The sequence below is a fragment of the Hyperoodon ampullatus genome, assembly GCF_949752795.1.
Source record: "Hyperoodon ampullatus genome assembly, chromosome: 9".
Classification (NCBI taxonomy): domain Eukaryota; kingdom Metazoa; phylum Chordata; class Mammalia; order Artiodactyla; family Ziphiidae; genus Hyperoodon; species Hyperoodon ampullatus.
In genome coordinates, this window is record NC_136922.1 from 86,083,066 (window position 1) to 86,101,936 (window position 18,871).

Consider the following 18,871-nt stretch of genomic DNA (forward strand, 5'->3'; position numbering starts at 1 on the left):
CTTCCTCCGCAGGCATTTTGGCCAAAGAGGTAAAAAATCAGGTCTCTCTGTACCTACTCAGTGTCCTACATTTAGATAGATGAACAAGTTCTCCTTTCTTCCTCTCATTCCTTTTCCCTCCTCCCACCCTTCTCTCTCTTCCCGCTTATTGCTTCCTTTCCTTTCCTTCTCCTTAGAGGCTCACTAACTTCCACAGGCCCAGGATTGAGTAGCAGTCTGCTCTGTATCCAAAGTGTGTGTGTGCACGAATAAGAGTAGTCATTCCTTGCACAGACCTTGATCCCCACCCCACCCCATCGTCATCACTCTGTACACACACGGACACACATACAGGCACATGCAGCAAAACTCTCAGGGCAGTGGTTCAGGGGCAAGGACCTATTCTTGGCTTCCCCTTGCACGTTTTTTTTGTGTGTGTGTTTTTTTAAAGGCTGCGCCATGCAGCATGCAGGATCTTAGTTCCCCAACCAGGGATTGAACCCGTGCGCCCTGTGTTGGGAGCACGGAGACTTAACCACTGGACCGCTAGGGAAGTCCCTCCCCTTGCACTTTGGTTGAAGGTAAACGCTAAGGTATTTGCTGCCCTTCAAACATGGAAATATGGAATAAACACTGTATTGAAGCACTTTGCTGCTGTTCATGATGCAAAGGTATTAAGGCTCCTGCCTTCAAAGGGTGCGTGGTGTATTTGGGCTGACAGACCCATAAACAGGACATTTCCTTGTCACTGGGGAAATGATCGCTGGTACACATGTGATCGAGGCCCTCAGCCCCTTGTTAATGTCTTATGTTTCCCAGCACAAGTACATCTCCATCGCAGACGTTCAGATCAAGAATGAGGAGGAGCTAGAGAAGTGCCCCATGTCTTTGGTGAGTCACGGGGATCCTGCACAGGAGGAAATCTGTCTGCAGTGCTGTCGCAGAACTCGCGTGCATGCTCTCCGACTCTTACTGTACGCTAGGCAAAGCAAGGTCTCTACTTTCACGATACATTAAAGTTGGAGAAAAACGATAAGTAATTAAGGAAAAAAGAAGACTTTCAGAGAATGGTAGATATGGTTAAGAAAATTTAAATAGGGTGACATATCATGTAGTAGACTATTTTAGATTGGGCAATCAGGGTATGTAGACCTCTGAGATGGTGATAATTACCTAAGATCTGAGGTATAAGAAGGAGCTGGCCGTAAGAACATCAGGGGAAAGAGCATTCGAAGCAGAGCGAACAGACTTATTAAGAAGGTGAGAGCAAGCTCAGAATGTTAGAGGTAGTGGATGAAGGCTAGTGTGGCTGGAGCACAGTGGGGAGGGGGAAGCTTGTCTGAGATGGGGTCAGAGAGGTGGCCTGGGGCCACTTTACACAGGACATTTAAGCGAACATAGGGAGCTTGAAGTTGATTCAAGTGACAAAGGGAAGCCTTTGGAGATTTTAAACCGGGGAGTGACATCTATCTTTTTATAATAAAAACCATTGGCTACTTTGTAAAGGCTGGATGAGGAAAGAGTGGAAGCAGGGAGGTTGGGAAGCTCTTAAAATAGTCAAGGTGAGAGATGATGGTGTTTTAGATGGCGGTAGGAAGTGTGGAGATAGGGAGAAGTGGATGAATTTGGTTTATATTTTGGAGGTACAGCTGACAGGAGTTGCAGTTCAATTGGCTGTGGATAGAGAGACATAAAGGGCAATAAAGAATAAGTACCGGGGCTTCCCTGGTGGCGCAGTGGTTGAGAGTCCGCCTGCCGATGCAGGAGACACGGGTTCGTGCCCCGGTCCGGGAAGATCCCACATGCCACGGAGCAACTAAGCCCGTGAGCCATGGCCGCTGAGCCTGCACGTCCGGAGCCTGTACTCCGCAACGGGACAGGCCACAACAGTGAGAGGCCAGCGTACCGCAAAAAAAAAAAAAAAAGAAAAAAAAAGAATAAGTACCATTTGTCAAGATGAGGAGTTCTGTTTTTTGTTTTTTTAATTAATTTATTTATTTTTATTTCTGGCTGTGTTGGGTCTTTGTTGCTGCGCGCAGGCTTTCTCTAGCTGCGGCGAGTGGGGGCTACTCTTCGTTGCGGTGTGTCGGCCTCTCATTGCGGCAGCTTCTCTTGTTGCAGAGCGTGGGCTCAGTAGTTGTGGCACAGGGGCTTAGCTGCTCCACGGCATGTGGGATCTTCCCAGACCAGGGCTCGAACCCGTGTCCCGTGCATTGGCAGGCAGATTCTTAACCACTGCGCCACCAGGGAAGCCCTGTTTTGGGGGGGTTTTTAATGTGTTTTTTTCCCCCTGTTTTTCTTGTTCTTTCATTTCTTTTCTTTTTTGTGGGTGGGGGCACCGTGCTGTGCGGCTTGCAGTATCTTAGTTCCCCAACCAGGGACTGAACCCCGGTCCCACAGCAGTGATAACATGGAGTCCTAACCACTGGACTGCCAGTGAATTCCTAGGAGTTCTGTCTTATCAAGGGTTCTATTTTGGTTGTACTAAGATTTGGATGTCCATTAGACACCCATGCAGAGCAGCCAAGCAATTAGGTATATGGGTCTAGAGTTCTAGAGAGAGGACTGACTTAGGGAAATAAATTTGGGAACTGTTGACTCATGGACAGTGTTAAAAGCCATCGAACTGGCTGAGATAACCTGAGGAGGGAGTAAAGATAGAGAGAGAATGGAACCCAGGACAAAGCCCTGGGGCACACCAATATGTCAAGGATGGGATGATTCAGGAAAGGAGCCAAGAAAAAGAAAAACCTTCAGTGAGGTGGGAGGAAATCCAGGAGATTGTGATGCCATAAAAGCTAAGCAAAGAAAGTCTTTCAAGGCTTCCCTGGTGGCGCAGTGGTTGAGAATCCGCCTGCCAATGCAGGGGACACGGGTTAGATCCCTGGTCCGGGAAGATCCCACGTGCTGCGGAGCAACTAAGCCCACGCGCCACAACTACTGAGCCTGCGCTCTAGAGCCCGTGAGCCACAACTACTGAAGCCCACGTGCTTAGAGCCCACGTTCTGCAACAAGAGGAGCCACCGCAATGAGAAGCCTGTGCACTGCAACGAAGAGTAGCCCCCGCTCACCGCAACTAGAGAAAGCCCGCATGCAGCAACGAAGACCCAACACAGCCAAAAATAAATAAATAAAATAAATAAATTTATTTTAAAAAAAAGTCTTTCAAGAAGAAGGGGGCGATCAGCTATGTTAAATGTTGCTAATAAATAGTGCTTGATAAGACCTGAGGTGCCCATTGACTTTGGCAACATAGAGATAACTGGTGACCTTGATAAGAGCAACCTCAAGTGAAGTGGTGGGGCTGGAACCTAGTTGGAGTGTATTGAAAAGGGAATGTAAAGAAAGGAGGTAGACTTAGTCAACATAGACAAACCACATAGAAGTTCTGTTGTGAAAAGGAAGGTAGAAATGGGATGGTAGCCGAAGGAGGATGTGGGTCAAGGGAACGTTTTATAGCTAGGAGATACTGGAGTGTGTTTATGTCCTAAAAGGTTGATCCAGGAGAAAGGAGATAATTATAGAACTGATGCATTCGATAAAGCAAAAGGGTGTGAGCACCAGCGGAGGGTAGCCTTTGATAGGAGCACGGGTGGTTCATCCTTCATGTCAAGAAGGAAGGTAGAGACTCTCTGATAGATTTGGTGTTGAGAAAATAAGGCTGTGCCTGTCTGATTGCTTCTGTTTTGTCCATGAAGTGAGAGGTAGGGTCAACAACTGCTGAGGGGCTGTGGGATGAGGGGATTGGTTTGAAGAGAGGGGAGAACGTATGAAATAGGCCTTTTAGAGAACAGCAATGCAAACATGCAGGATTGCCAGGGTTATTATCCATTTAAGCAGCAGCCGAGTTGTGTGGGATAGAAGGGGGCTGGTTACTCCTCCTTGCCTCAGGGTCTCATGGCAGTGACCCTTGTCCTGTAATAGAGCGACCTGTGGGGGAGGAAGGACTGCACTGGCCAAAGATGACAGTGGCCTGAGTAGCCTCTTGATAAAGGGCTACTCTGATAAAGGGCTTAAGTGGGGTCATCACAAGGACAGAGCTGTGCATGAGGGGCCTGGTCAGAAAGGAGGAAGGGATGTTGTAGAGGGTAGTGGAGAAGGGAAGAAAATAGTTTCCACCTAAAATTTTCCCTGCTTATACTCCTTCCTGCCTCTCCAGCCCTTTATTAACCCTCTCTATTGAGTCACCTACCTCTCCTTTCTGACTTTGGAGCAGCCCAGAGCTCTCAGATGGCCTCAGATTGACACCATAGGAAGTGCCTCTGTGTGGGGTGTCAGTTCCAGTGTCCCAGGCGTACCTGGGCCTGAGCTAAGCCCAAGTATGTCCAGCAAAGCAGTAGTCTGAGCTAACTCCTTGGTGGGAGTTCTTTTTTTTTTTTTTGGCTGCGTTTTTCGTTGCTGCCTGCGGGCTTTCTCTAGTTGTGGTGAGCGGGGGCTACTGTTCGTTGCAGTGAGCAGGGGCTACTCTTCGTTGCGGTGCACAGGCTTCTGATTGCGGTGGCTTCTCTTGTTGCAGAGCACGGGCTCTAGGCGTACAGGCTCAGTAGTTGTGGCGCACAGGCTGTAGAGCACAGGCTCAGTAGTTGTGTTGCACGGGCATAGCTGCTCCGTGGCATGTGAGATCTTCCCAGTCCAGGGCTCGAACCCGTGTCCCCTGCATTGGCAGGCGGATTCTTAACCACTGCGTTGGTGGGAGTTCTGACTCCTGACCTAGCAAGAGTGACATAGAAACAATTCTGGATTGATTCCAGATGATAGGACAACCAAAATCATAGATTCTCAGGGCTGGAAGAGCCCTCAGAGGTCATCCAGACCAGCCTACTGATCCTAGGAAGAGGAAATTAGGTCTCAGAGAGGGAAAGTAACTTACCCAAGGTCCTACAATGAATCATTAACACAACTAGGTTAGGAATCCTGATCTGACTCCCAGATCTTTTCCTGCCACCCTCCACAACCAAGGAAACATAGGTTTTGGTCAACTGGAAAATGGCCTGGGCAAACTGTATGTTTCTTGCCATAGGGAGAAGAGGTAGTACCAGAGACGCCGTGTGAAATCCTCTACCAGGGCATGCTGTATAGCCTCCCCCAGTACATGGTAAGGAGATGACTGGGCCAGAGTTGCCCTTCTCAGCTGCGAGGAATAGATAGCTGAGAGCCCTCTTAAGTTGAGCCATCTGTCATTTGTGCTTGCTTCCTGAGCCTTCACCCCTCAGGCAAGGCATTCTCTGAGCTTTCCTCAGGGCTCCTCCCAGAGGAAGAAGGACTTGGCTACATTCCCAAGTCCTTCTTTGCGACGGGTGGAGAATGAGGTGGGATCCCTGCAGGATGCATAGGGGGCCCTCCTCCTAAGTAAGTGCCTTAGTCCCCCTGAGGTCTGCCGTGGACTCTGGTGTCCTAGTTGGCCTCAGGCTATGATGGTGAGGACGCTGATGGTCTGAGGTAGAGGAAGGAAAACGGTCGGGGAGGGAGATCTTGCTTATACCTCCCACCTAATTTCTAGGCATTGCCCCTCTCACTCTGCTCCTTCAATCCTCTTTGGAAAGAGCAGTCTTGAAGCAGAACAGCCCATAAGCTCCCTTCTAGCTCCTTAGCCTCACAGGCAGGCCTGTCAGGACAGGGCACCTGTTTGCCCTTCTGGAGGCTGGGCAGATTTGGTTATTGAGGGAAGAACTTAGAGAAAGGCTTTAAAACATTTCTTTTAGGGCTGTTGAATTGTGGAAGAATAACCTTGTTGAATGGGGGGGATTTCCTCATTTTCTACTTCCCAGATTGCTCTACTTAAGATTCTACTGGCTGCAGCCCCTACCTCCAAGGCTAAGACAGACTCTATCAATATCCTGGCAGATGTCCTGCCTGAGGAGATGCCGTGAGTGCTTCAACTGGGGCAGCTGCTAAATATTAGCTACCTTGTCTGCAGGGTCTCTTTAGTCCCCACCTCACCTTGTTAACACTTACAGGGATTGTCTCCAAAGGGATGATCTCTCTGCCACCAGTAGCCCCTTTCCACTGCAGTGCTCTCTGCTGTGCTCTTTTCAGCTCAGAATTGAGAGTCTGGAGGGTAACATCAGTGCCAGTTACTGGCTGCACATGTATGTGGGTGGACATTGCCAAAGGATGAGCTTGCCAAAGGAGAGAGAAACAAAGAGATCAGAGGAGCTTTTCTCCTGACTCATAAGTGGGAACTCTGGAGGTTTCCCTAGCACAGTTCAGGTTTCTGAAGTTCTGGCTCTCTTGTGTTTATTGTATCTGACCCAAATACCTGGGTCCTTGCAGGCCTCGCTCTAAGGTCACCCTCTGCACTGACTCTTCCTTTCCCCGTTGTAGCATCACTGTTCTCCAGAGCATGAAGTTGGGCATTGATGTGAACAGGCACAAGGAGATCGTTGTAAAGAGTATCTCTGCCCTGCTCCTGCTACTCCTCAAACACTTCAAGCTGAATCATATCTACCAGGTGAGCAGCTTAGAGCACTTCTCCACATGTCTCAGGTGTCCTCCAGGTCCTGTCTCCCAAAGGAGGGACGAAAGGGCCTTTGAGGTCCAGCTAAGCATCTTTCAGCCTTTTCTTTGTCTCACGGAATCCAGATACCTGTTGCACAAGCTTGGGGTGGGAAGTGGGGAATTGTCCTAGAAAGTTGCAAATGTCTGTGTCCTTTGAACATTATCCAGCGGTTGTGCATAGGAATCCCTAGCTTCTTGGGAATATGCCCAGCCAGCTTTGAAGCAATGGACGACAGGAGTCAAGCATGCCACAAAAAGGGGAAGTGAGGGAGTGCTGAGCATACTTTTCTATATGTGAAGCACTTTTTAAAAAAAATTTATTTACTTTTTTAATTTTTGTCTGTGTTGGGCATTCGTTGCTGCTCGCAGGCTTTCTCTAGTTGTGGTGAGTGGGGGCTACTCTTCGTTGCTGTGCGTGGGCTTCTCCTGTTGTGGAGCACGGGCTCTAGGCGTGTAGGCTTCAGTAGTTGTGGCTCGCAGGCTCAATAGTTGTGGCGCAAGGGCTTAGTTGCCCTGCGGCATGTGGGATCTTCATGGACCAGAACTTAAACCTGTGTCCCCTGCAATGGCAGGCAGATTTTTAACCACTGCGCCACCAGGGAAGTCCCGTGAAGCACTTCTCTAACATTTGAGATGTAATTCTATATAAGACACACTTCTGGCTGTTAAGGGCTTTGAAGTTTTGTAAAGGATACAGATGTATAAATTAGCCAATTTTGGCATGATAAGTGCTGTTATACAGGTAAACATTGGCTGCTATGGAAACACCTAATCCAACCAGAGGTGGAGAAGATGTGACTTCTAACCTGAGTCCTAAAAAAACAGATGTTAGCCAGGGTACGTGAGTTGTCAGGGAAAGGTAGCAGGAAGCATTTCAAGCAGAAAAGCTAATTTTTGAAAGTCCAGAAGGGAGAGAGCAGAGTACCTTGGAAACTAATTAAATGTTGCTGGAGTTCTGCCTGGAGTGGAGGGAGTGGGGAGGTCTGGTGATACACGAAGCTGGAGGGGATGGCAGGGAGCAGATCATAATACATATGCTAGCACACAGTTCTGAGTACTTACAATGTGGCCAGCACTCTGTTAAGTTCATGTAAGATCTCATTTAATTCTCTCAACCCTACGAGTTGGGTCTTATTTTATTCCACTGAGGCTAAAAAAGGTTAAGAACCTGCTTCCCTATGAAAGCACTGCTTGCCATGCTAAAAAGTTTGGACTTTGTGCTCTGGATGTTGCCAGGATATAGGAGAACATGGGGGCAGTGAATGGATGTTCTCTGTGGTGAGACATGGAGAGGAGAGGGAGCCTTCTCATTCCTGCACAGGGCCTCTGCCTCATTTTCCTCCTAAGGAGTTAGAACCAAGCTTGCTGGTAGAAGAGCAGGACCTCAGAGTGCAGGGAACCCCCTGCAGGGTATGTGTCCATGGAAGGTTTGACTGTACAGCCAGGATATTTCTCCACTTTCGTACATTCAGAGACATCTTTGGGTGTGTTAGGTGCCCTGAGTACTCACACTTCTTCTGCCAATGTTTGCCGAGCAGCAGCAGCGCTGGAAGGAGTAGGAATGGATGAGAAATAGTGCTCCTAGTAGAAAGAGAACTGTGTATGTGTGCTTCTGTCTGCTTCTTTTGGTGGGCAATATGTGGATCAACAGCCAGACAGGTGGGTGGCTTGATGCATCTTGCCCTGGTCCGTGCATCCTGACAAGGCTACAGACATGTCTCAAACTGAAAAATGTTTTCCATCACTTGATAGTAGGTATGCATTGGCTTCTCCATCTGAGGCTTTGGAAAATACTCTGGGTCAGCTGCCAGGGAGAAAGTATTAAGGCAGAAGAGAGAAATGGGCAACACAACCTGACTCCCCACTGCTAACCACACACCTGAGCAAAGGGCAGCTTAGCTTGCTGCCGTGGCTATTTCTCGGTGATCAGGAAGAGCTAAGGGATTTAAAACACTACAATTTTCTGCTTTTTCAACCCAGTTTCTACAATTCCCAGCAGTCTAGGTTCTGGATCTGGAGACAAACTGTGTCTGATGTTCCTTAGTGTATCATGGGCAAAATCCAGGTGACACAACTCCATGACACTGCCCCAATAGGTCTTCCTGGATGCAAACCCCATCCAGATTCAAGAGAGCAAAATGTAACCCTATGTTCTGGTGTTCAGCCCATCAAAAAGATCTTGGACTTATTCTCAGTGCAGTATCTGTTGACTGAAGGACTCTTGTTGATTCATTCATTAAAATACTGATATTCTAAGTATGGGGGCTAATATAGTGAACCAGACTCACGCTGGAGCCCACATTCCAGTGGTTCATTTGCTTACTGTGTGCCGTATCCATCCTGACTGAGTGATGCCAGCAGTTGCTGGGCTGCACCTGTTCCTACTATATCAATCACAGTTGAAACCCTATGAGCCAGAGCTTTGGTATGGAAGACAACTCCCTCAGGGAGCCTTCCTTTCCTGTAGAGCTTAGGAACAAATCTCACAGCAATTCTTTCTGTTTATCTGGAGTGGGATTCTCTTTCTGGCTTGTTTATGTTTTGTGCTTTTGGTCAGGTGCTTGCAACATACACACACTGCAGATTGTCCCCTTCTCTGTAGGATGGGCTGGCTGAAGATGGTTCTTCCCACTTCCCAGACAGGAAGACTGATAACAGAAGTGGACAGTGGATATTCTTAGGAACGGATATTAGAATTGTACTTGCCTCTCTTTTTTTCATACAGACCTTCTATTCTCCCCCAAATAAGCATCCTTTCTGCTTTGATCTTTTAATTCAGTTTGAATATGTATCACAACATTTGGTATTTGCCAACTGCATTCCATTGATCCTGAAGTTCTTCAATCAAAATATCTTGTCCTACATCACTGCCAAAAACAGGTAAGAACTCTGGACAGGTTTATTTCAAAGGGATATTTGGGATGGTTGAGAAGTTACATCGTCTCAGAGCCGACTTTCTGTTCTCCTGGTGTTCCTGGTCCTTTCTATCTTAGAGCTGTCACTGTCAAATTTAATTTCCTTCAAGTGCTACTGGTGGGGTGTATGGTTTGGCCTCTTCACAAAGATATTTGTATTTTAATAGTTTTGAAAACTGAAAATGCCATGACTCAAGGAAATGAAACTGCAACGATGAAATTTCAGCCCTGTGGCAGAAAGATCCAGAAAATATTTTTTGTGAAGTTTCCTACTTGTCTGGTCAACCCTAATTTTAATATAAATCATAAGTTGGATCAATCACACTACTTTGTAAAGTGTTATACAAAATTTGTAACTAAAGATAAATAATAGAACCTTACTTAGATAGATCAATTTGTAGTTTAAAAAAATACAGGATTTTCACAGCCATTATTTCATTTAATCTCCTCAAAGTGCTAAGACATATCACAATAAGTTTTATTCCCATTTCACCAATTAGGAAACAAATTCAGAGAGGTTAATTGACTTACTTAAGGATAACATGCTAGTGAGACCCCTTAAGTAAGCAGCAGAGGCAGGGTTAAAGCATAAATTGCTTTCTGATCACAGTTGCTATGGATTGCTCCAGCCAAGTGGGGACTTGGGGGGTTAACAGAGTAAATCCTTGTTCCTCAGTTTGCTACTTACACAAAAACTAGAAGCATGATAATCAGTAGAGTTGACCAGAAGTGCTTTACCAGAGGCAAAGTTCGTAAAGTAGAAGAAGGCTGACCTGACACTTGAGGTGACTGGAGAGGGGCTAGGAGATACTGCCCCACCAGTCTGTCAGCATGGCCAGAAACTCCACCCTGGAGAGGCAGCCTACTTATATGTAGTTTAAAACACACAAACAGAACCTGAAGTCACGGGACCTGGATTCCTGACCTGGATCTGCCACTTGCTAGCTGTGTCATCTCAAGTGTAAGACACTTTGTTTCTCTGAGACACAGTATTTTCATCTTTAAAATGAGAATAATACCTACTCTGACTATATCATAGAGCTTTTATAAGCATTAGTTAAGATAAACATAGATGAGAGTGCTTTACTTTTCCTGTTTGGAGGAAGCCTTGGAGAATGGGTTTTTCCTAACTGCAGAGACACTTGGGCACCACCCCCCTTAAAAATGGCACTTACAGGAATACCCTGGCCAGTGGTTAGGACTCTGCATTTTCACTCCGAGGGCCCGGGTTTGATCACTGGTCGGGGAACTAAGATCCCACAAGCCGCGTGGCACGGCCAGAAAAAAAAAGACACTTAAGACATACTAGTTGGGTTACCGGGGAAAATGAAAGTGTAGGTCGGGCTGGGTAAGTGTCACAGCTTCATGAAGGTACCTGTGTGTATCAGTCAACCCTCTTAGTGATAAGGAACCAAAAAGAGCTGGACCTGGCTCACACAGAATGGGAATTTTTTAGGAGAAAATGGGCAGTATATCATCTCGAGGAACCTAGGACAGAGATGCAGCTCTGGGCCTCAGAGTTGGTCTGTAGCATAAGGAGCCCAGGAAGCTCTCCACCTCCATCTATGGCCACCAAGCCTCTGTACCTCCACTCCAGTTTTTCCTCTCTCATTGACAGATAGTTTTGTCTGCTTCCTAGGCCACTTAGTGAAATATGCCCACATGAACTAAACATATTCCTGTGCCACTTCAGAGATTGAATTGGCTCTCAATCCCTGTTCCACATTCCCAGGGTTAGAGGCCCACCCTTGGATCAATCAACTGTGACTGGGGAGTGGGGTTCAGGAACTAAATGCCCCCTGTACCATGGGCCTAGAAGCAGGGGGCAGACAATCCAATAGGTGTCCATCAGGTTCAATTTGGAGTTGGAAGAGCGGTAGTGCCAGACTACACCGTTTGCTAAGCTTGGCCTGGATACAGTGGTCCTCTCATGCGTTACCTGTAAACTTTACTGTTGCATGATCTTGAGAACTTGAGCACCTACAGCCCGTTATTGCAGTTGCCTCATGGCTCTTACAATCTAGATATCCTAGAAACTTGCAACTTTGTTTTATGCCCCCTTAGGCTAGAATTCAGTACAATGAGATTGGAACAAATCCATCTTTGATTTCCCACCCTCATTTCCTGGTTGCCAGTACCCACTTTGCCATGGGGCTTTGTCAGTGGGAGGTGGGTAGATAAGTAGATGAGCCAGCCAAGAATGTTTATCCTAATGGAGTAGTGCAGAGCCCTGGGAGAATCCAGTAGGTAGGTCCACTGCCCTCCCCTCTCCTACCTTGGTTCCCTTAGGTTACCTTTGTGGGTTTCTTGGACAAAGGTCAACATTTCATTTCTAGTCAAATAAATTGTTGCGTTTTGCTTGGATAGAAGTTTTGACTTTGAAATGTAGAGACAGGTTGAAGGAACCCCATATTCCTCTTTAGAGCCTATGCTTTGCCAACATCCTTTACCCATTTCCAACTGCTCTAGTTCGGATGGATTGGAGTTTAAAACCTTATGGAATGTTGGAACCAGAAGAGGCATTAGAGATTAGCTAGTCTAAATTCTGCATTGTACCAGTGAAGAAGGGAGAAGAAGAAAGAAAGAGAGCCATCATTTCGAGTGACCATGTCCCTGTCATCATGTGGTGCCTTATTTCCCCTGCTGACTCATGCCTGCTTCCCTGGGCTCACCGCAGAGCCTCTAGCTCCCTTGCAGTTCCCCACTGTCTGTTTTGGGGGCAGATGCTATTACCATTCTTGAGCTACTAGATTGGCCCTGCTGCAGGAAGCTGCCTCTGTCTCAAGCTTCCTCTAGGAGTGGCTTCTGTGATCATTCCCCAGAGCTCCTGAGTTTCAGGAACATCTGGTAAGAGACACAGGAGAGGTCTTCATTTCATTCTCACGTCCACAGATTGTTATTATTGGGATGAGTTTGGGCAGCATCTCTGGGAGCACAATTTTATGTACATGCATAAACACAAGCATACACTTAAATGCAGAAACACAAATGCACACAAGCTTATGTATTCCTTTAAAGAAGGGAGGAGAAAGGTGGCTATACAGAGGCTCTCCTTCTGCTTTCTCTTGCCTCTGCCAGATAGGGGCCAGCCTGAAAGAATTCTGTTGGTTCCTCTCATGGCTATGAGGAGAGGAGACTGGATCTGGAGTTGCCTGGCACCAGAACCCTCAGTTTCAGCTGAAATCACTAAGCAGTTTTGCAAATAGATGCAGCCTGCTGAAGAGAAATACCTCCTGCCCTTTCAGATATAGCCATTTGCTGCCATTGCCATTTACCTAAAGCTTGTCCTTATCTCTGCATCTTGCAGTATCTCGGTCCTGGATTACCCATGCTGTATCATCCAGGATTTGCCAGAGCTTACTACGGAGAGTCTGGTAAGCAAGTGGGGATTTGATACCCTTTGAAATTACCAGGTGGCAGAGGTTGGCATTTGCTCTTCCTTTTCTTCTCTAGCCCCCTAATGCCCTGGTTTGGGAGTCTCAGATCAGTAGAGGCATATTGGCAAGAGCACAGAGGTAGTAGGGGTTTAGAGCTGCTGACCCAGTTGAGAAAGATTTGGAAAAGCTAAGCATAGCATTTTGTAGAGAAAAGGGTCAGTGAAAAACACTAAGGAGGAGAGGAAATTTAGAAAGATAATGGGACTGAAATTGAGTGTGAACATCTGTGATAAATGGCAGGAGAATCTCTTCTGGTCTAGCCTAAATCAATTATCTGTCTTCTTTCTGCTGTGCTACAGAAAATACCCAGGGGTGTGTACTTCAGAAAATACCTTATCTAGGTCTCTCTGAGGCAAAATTCAATATGGCCACAGAAGGATGACCCAGAAAGTTCCTCATGCTGGAAACAGTTCTAGGCAAATCATAGAAGTCCCTCAGTTACTCTGAATCCCATGAAACTGACTGATGAACAGTATGTTGAAATCAAGTGTCTATCTCATCTCTACAGTTCTTTAGATATACCTCAGCCCATACCTTCACCCTGTTGCACTGTAATTGTTTATCTGTATCTTTTTCTCCATTTGACTGAAAGCTCCCTAAAGGAAGAGATAGTATCATCTTCATTTTATAGCCTCAGAGTCTAGCACCATGTTCAGTACACGGAAGGACCTTAATAAATGATCAGATGATGGCACCCGTATGTGCCCCAACCCCTTGTCCCCCAACTTTAATACCTGCAAGATGTCACATCAGAGAAGTTTATTGTGCAAAAGTAGAATGGTACCTTCTGTGGCACAAGTTTTACAGAACCATAGGATTCTTGGCTGGAGGGGACCTGAGAGCCATTTGGCCAAACCCCCTATTTCAAAGATGAGAAACCTGAGGGCCCAGTGGATGAAGTGACTCGTCAGGTCCACTCCTCATGACAGACCCTGAATTAGAGAAGGACCCATGTCCTGAGACACTAAGTCTAGCACCTTTTTAAGCACCAGGGCAGAGATTCCCTTTCTTACTTAGATGTGGTCTCAGCAGCCAAGGAAGCTGGGAGCTTCTTACCTCTGCAGAGAGAGGTGATAAGTTGTCTAACCCTGTTTATGATGTTACTCAATCTTTAAAACAACTGTATGAGGTTGGTATTAGTGTTTTATAGATGGAGAAGTTAAATAGCTGCCAAAACTTTATAGTTGAAAGTAGCAGAGCCAGGGTGGAGACATGCAGCCCTGTCATTCAGAGTTGGAATGAGGAATGCACTTTCTCACAGAAACAGTGGTACAGGGATAGCATTAAAGCTCTACTGTTAGTAGGGTACTTCAAAACATAAAGTCAACTTTTATGACCTGAATCAATTTCTTGATACAATGTGTTCTCTTTTCTCAATCCCATAAGTAGGAAGTGATGGGAACTAAACTTTCTTATCTCTTCTGATTGACCTTTTGGGATATGAACAGAATATTATTGAAATACTTGTTATGCCTCTGAGAAGACTTTATTGTTATCTAAGAGTAGGTAAAAGAATGTATCTATTCTTGGGCTTCCCTGGTGGCGCAGTGGTTGAGAGTCTGCCTGCCAATGCAGGGGACACGGGTTCGAGCCCTGGTCTGGGAAGATCCCACGTGCCACGGAGCAACTAGGCCCGTGAGCCACAACTACTGAGCCTGCGCGTCTGGAGCCTGTGCTCCGCAACAAGAGAGGCCGTGACAGTGAGAGGCCTGCGCACCATGATAAAGAGTGGACCCCGCTCACCGCAACTAGAGAAAGCCCACGCACAGAAAAGAAGACCCAGCACAGCCAAAAATAAATAAATAAATGAAATATTAAAAAAAAAAAAAAGCATGTATCTATTCTTAATGAAAAACAGATTCATGCTAGGGATTCCTGTCCTTTCTGTGAAGCAACAGTGGCGCCTGGTGGTTTCATTTGGTAACCACAGATTTTTTTATTTTTTACTTGCCACATAGATCCTCAGTATAGTGGTTTGTTTATCTAAACTGATGGCTTCTGCACTCAGAAAGGAGTAGTGTTTATATGAGTAAGATTTATGTCTTTTTCAGACTCAGTGAATTAAGTGTAAGCACAGAAAATGTACTGGCATTTTAAGTGTATAGGATTTTCTTTAACATTTCAAATTTTTTTTTCTGACTTTAAAATTGATATATACTATTGCAGAAAATTGGGGAAATACAGAAACATATGGGAAAGAAAATAAACCACTGTTAATATTTTGCTACAGTTAACCATATATATTTATATATTCACTCATATATACACACACACATATTATTTAAGAAAATAAGGACTTTACATATGTTCCAATTCACATAGTAAAATTTAAATGTTCACAATATGATTTTATTAAACATTCTTAGAACATAATTTTTAATAGTGACATATAATATTACACTACTTAATTTTTTAAATGATTGTTTTCTACTATTGTTGGGCATTTATTTCAGTGTTCTTTGTATAAATCCAAAATGAACATCCTTACACATGAATCTTTGACCTCATTTCTGATTATTTCCTTAAGACAGATTCCTAGAAGTGGAATTACTTGGCTAAGGTAGTCTTGATTCATATTTTCTCAGTTTTCTGTATTTGAACTGAGTTCAACTTCATTTGGAATTCCAACTGCACATATAATGGACATGAAATAAAGGCAAAGTTAATGGCACAGTAATTTCTACGGTCTTCTCATCTTGTCAAAATATCTAGCTCTACAATAGGCCATCTTTACTCATGTACTGAAGTGTTTCCTCACCTACCTGGTGCAGGAAGGCTTACAATTTCTAGATCTCCAAAAGTCTGTATTCAAATTCAATCCACTAAACTAGGAAAAAATTAAAATTAAATTCCAAACATAAGAGAAGGATGGTGAATGTATGATTGTGTGGAAGTTAGGTATGGTCTTCAGAAGGAGCTTGCTAGAGAAGGCAGTGGGTATGGCCTCAAGTACTGTAGGATGCTCAACATCTGGGTGGTTTAGAGCAATGGTATGAAAAATATGGTGTGCAACATGATGCTTTAGGGGTGGGATATATTAGATCTTTTATATGTATTAATATCCTTTTTTACTTTATATGTACTTTATAACATATATCATGTTATTACAACAATGCATTTATAATTTCTAACTAACCATACACTGTATTTTGGAGTCATTGAGTATCAGACCGAGAAGTTTCTTAGTCAGTATCTTGCCCAGTCTTACCCTCTACTGATATGGAAGCAGGTGGAGTGGTGAAGTGTTGTCCAAAGCAGAGAGTAAGAATTTGCATGACCTAGCCGTTTGCAAAGAAATATTTGTCATTTCCTTTCAGATCTAGGCAAGTGAAATTATTAAGTTAATTCTTAAAAGGTAGTTCACTGCAAAATTCTTCAAATTTGGGTATGATTTATATTCAGAAATACCTATAAAAATATGTTCATATCACTTAAATTTATATACCTGATCCTTTCATCTATCTTTATTAGTTTTTATAACTTCCTAATCCAGATATTTACAGATATTCCAGAAGATTTTTGTTATTGTTTTGATTTTTATTTTCTTTATGTTCAGGTATTAAGGTCTCTAGCATTCCTTTTAGGCATTATTTAACCAGTGATTTGTGACCTCCTTAAATAAAAGTCTTTGTTTTGACATTCACCATCACTATTTAAAACCAATATCACCATTAGCATTATTGTTTCTCTATCCTAGACAAAGTGTGAACATATCATAAGGTATATATCCATTTTCCATGAGGTATTTATACAGAGGAAGGACCATGGATAAATGGTTTTTTTGCATTTTATCAATTTTCCTGGTTGTCACCCTTTCTGTAATGCGGTGATTTTTTAAACTCACATGCCCAGGTCCCTCCCAGGGCACAAGTAGTTTGCTAAAGCTCCCCAAATGACTTTGAAATTTTCTTTTCTCCTTCCTCCATACCTCCTCACATCACTTTTGAGAATCATAACTTTTATGATACCTAGATCTGGGTCCTTAACCTAGCAGTAACTTAATCAGAAGATGAACAGTAAATAAAGACAAAGTGTTAGAATTCAGTAAATACTGGAAATCTAGGTTCAAGCCCTGGTAGGGGCACTTACCATGTGACCTTGGCCAGACCACCTTCCTCTTTCTGGGCCTCAGGTTTTGCTTCTATGGATAACAGAATTGGACTAGAACAGCTAAGTCTCTTCCAGTGCTCAGATTCTAACCAATCTGATTTCCTCAGTACAAAAGGAAGAAACACTCTGTTCTTCCTTTCCACAGTCATCTGAGTTAATTATCCACTTAATTGTCTTAAGCCTGTTTTTTTTAATGTATTTTCTTTTTCTTTAACATTTTAACTTTATTTATTTATTTGGCTGTGTCGGGTATTAGCTGTGGCACGCGGGATCTTTCGTTGTGGGGCGTGGGTTTTTTGTTGCGGTGCATGGGCTTCTCTCTAGCTGTGGTGTGTGGGTTTTCTCTTCTCTAGTTGTGGCGCGCAGGCTCCAGAGCACATGGGCTCTGTAGTTTGCGGCACGCAGGCTCTCTAATTGAGGCGCCAGAGCTCAGTAGTTGTGGTGCGCGGGCTTAGTTGCCCTGCAGCATCTGGGGTCTTAGTTCCCCGACCAGAGATCGAACCCGTGTCCCCTGCATTGGAAGGCGGATTCTTTACCACTGGACCACCAGGGAAGTCCAGAGCGTGGGTTTTTTTTTTTTGGCTTGGCTCACTCAGCTGAGCTATGGATGGATCTTTGAGAGCAGAATCTTGTAGGGTCTTAGAAATGCTCTGAAAGGGTAGGATGTGGTTGCTAAACTGAATCTTCAGACCAAATGTGTATGCAAACAAATATTTATTTGTGAGAGTGGAACATGGTCAGTTCTTTTTTAATTTTAGCTGGTTGAAAGTGAGTAAAGGTCTTGCTTTGGATACTGCTAAGTACCAGGAACAAGAGAATATAGCCAAGTGCTGCTGTTCACAAAATATATCCCCTTGCAGATGTTTGCATCTTACTTAATATGCTGAGTCCTGAAAAACAAAAAAAACAAAAAAAGAGGAAGGAAGAAGGTAACCTGCTTTATTTAGTTAGTTAGTTTTATAAATTTATTTATTTGTTTTTGGTTGCTTTGGGTCTTCGTTGCTGCACACGAGCTTTCTTTAGTTGCTGTGAGCAGGTGCTACTCTTCATTGTGATGTGCGGGCTTCTCATTGTGGTGGCTTCTCTTATTGTGGAGCATGGGCTCTAGGTACAAGGGCTTCAATAGTTTTGGCACGCGGGCTCTAGAGCACAGGCTCAGTAGCTGTGGCGCACGGGCTTAGTTGCTCCGCGGCATGTGAGATCTTCCCGGACCAGGGCTCGAACCCATATCCCCTGCACTGGCAGGCAGATTCTTAACCACTGCGCCACCGGGGAAGCCCAAACCTGCTTTAAATGAACATAAAAAGAAAAAACTCTCAAGACAGGCAGTTCTGAAAGGACACCCATGGACCTAAAGGCTTTCTGGGAAAAAGATTATTTGTTGGGTTGGAAGAAGGGAGAAGGCTTGAGCAGGGCTCCAGCAAAGAAGACAACAAGCCTGGACTCAGCTCTCCAGGGAGAGCCACTGACCAGCATGTGTGCTTTCAGTGCCCACTCCAGGCAGCATCTGGTGATGCAAGAAGTGGGGCTAGTTATAGACATCAGGGAAGCATTATCAGAGGGAAGGGCCCTGGGCAGGTGAGACTACCTTCAGGAGGGGGCTGGGGCAACTCTTGGGACTCTTGAGACTCAGCTCTGAGAAAAAGGCAGCCACAATCAGCATTCTCTCCCTCAAAACTTTAACTTTTAAGCCAACTGGAGAAAGTAAGCCACAGAATTATTGAATGATCAGAGATAAAAGTATTTTAAAGGTTATCTTAGTTCAGCCTCTTACAGGAAACAGGGAAATTACTTGCCTAAGGTGATACAGCCAGGGCTGACGCCATAACCTGGGTGTCCTGGTGCCTACTCCAGTGCTGCTTCTCCAAGACCATGCCACTACTCCCATATCCCACAAGGGATGCAAGTCTTTTTATGTGGCTACCGTATTAG

General features: G+C 44.8%; 1 protein-coding gene across 2 annotated transcripts in view; it reads left to right on the plus strand.

Annotated features, from left to right (window-relative positions):
• The window catches only part of STRIP2 (striatin interacting protein 2), a gene marked incomplete at both ends in the record, with an annotated part of 42,067 nt that overhangs the window by 17,534 nt on the left and 5,662 nt on the right, over positions 1-18,871 (plus strand). For both annotated transcript variants that reach the window (XM_079711471.1, XM_079711472.1), the window contains 6 exons: positions 799-870; positions 5,000-5,074; positions 5,748-5,845; positions 6,304-6,430; positions 9,257-9,357; positions 12,700-12,766. In XM_079711471.1, coding sequence (XP_079567597.1) covers positions 799-870; positions 5,000-5,074; positions 5,748-5,845; positions 6,304-6,430; positions 9,257-9,357; positions 12,700-12,766 — 540 coding nt within the window. The remainder of the gene's footprint in view (positions 1-798; positions 871-4,999; positions 5,075-5,747; positions 5,846-6,303; positions 6,431-9,256; positions 9,358-12,699; positions 12,767-18,871) is intronic.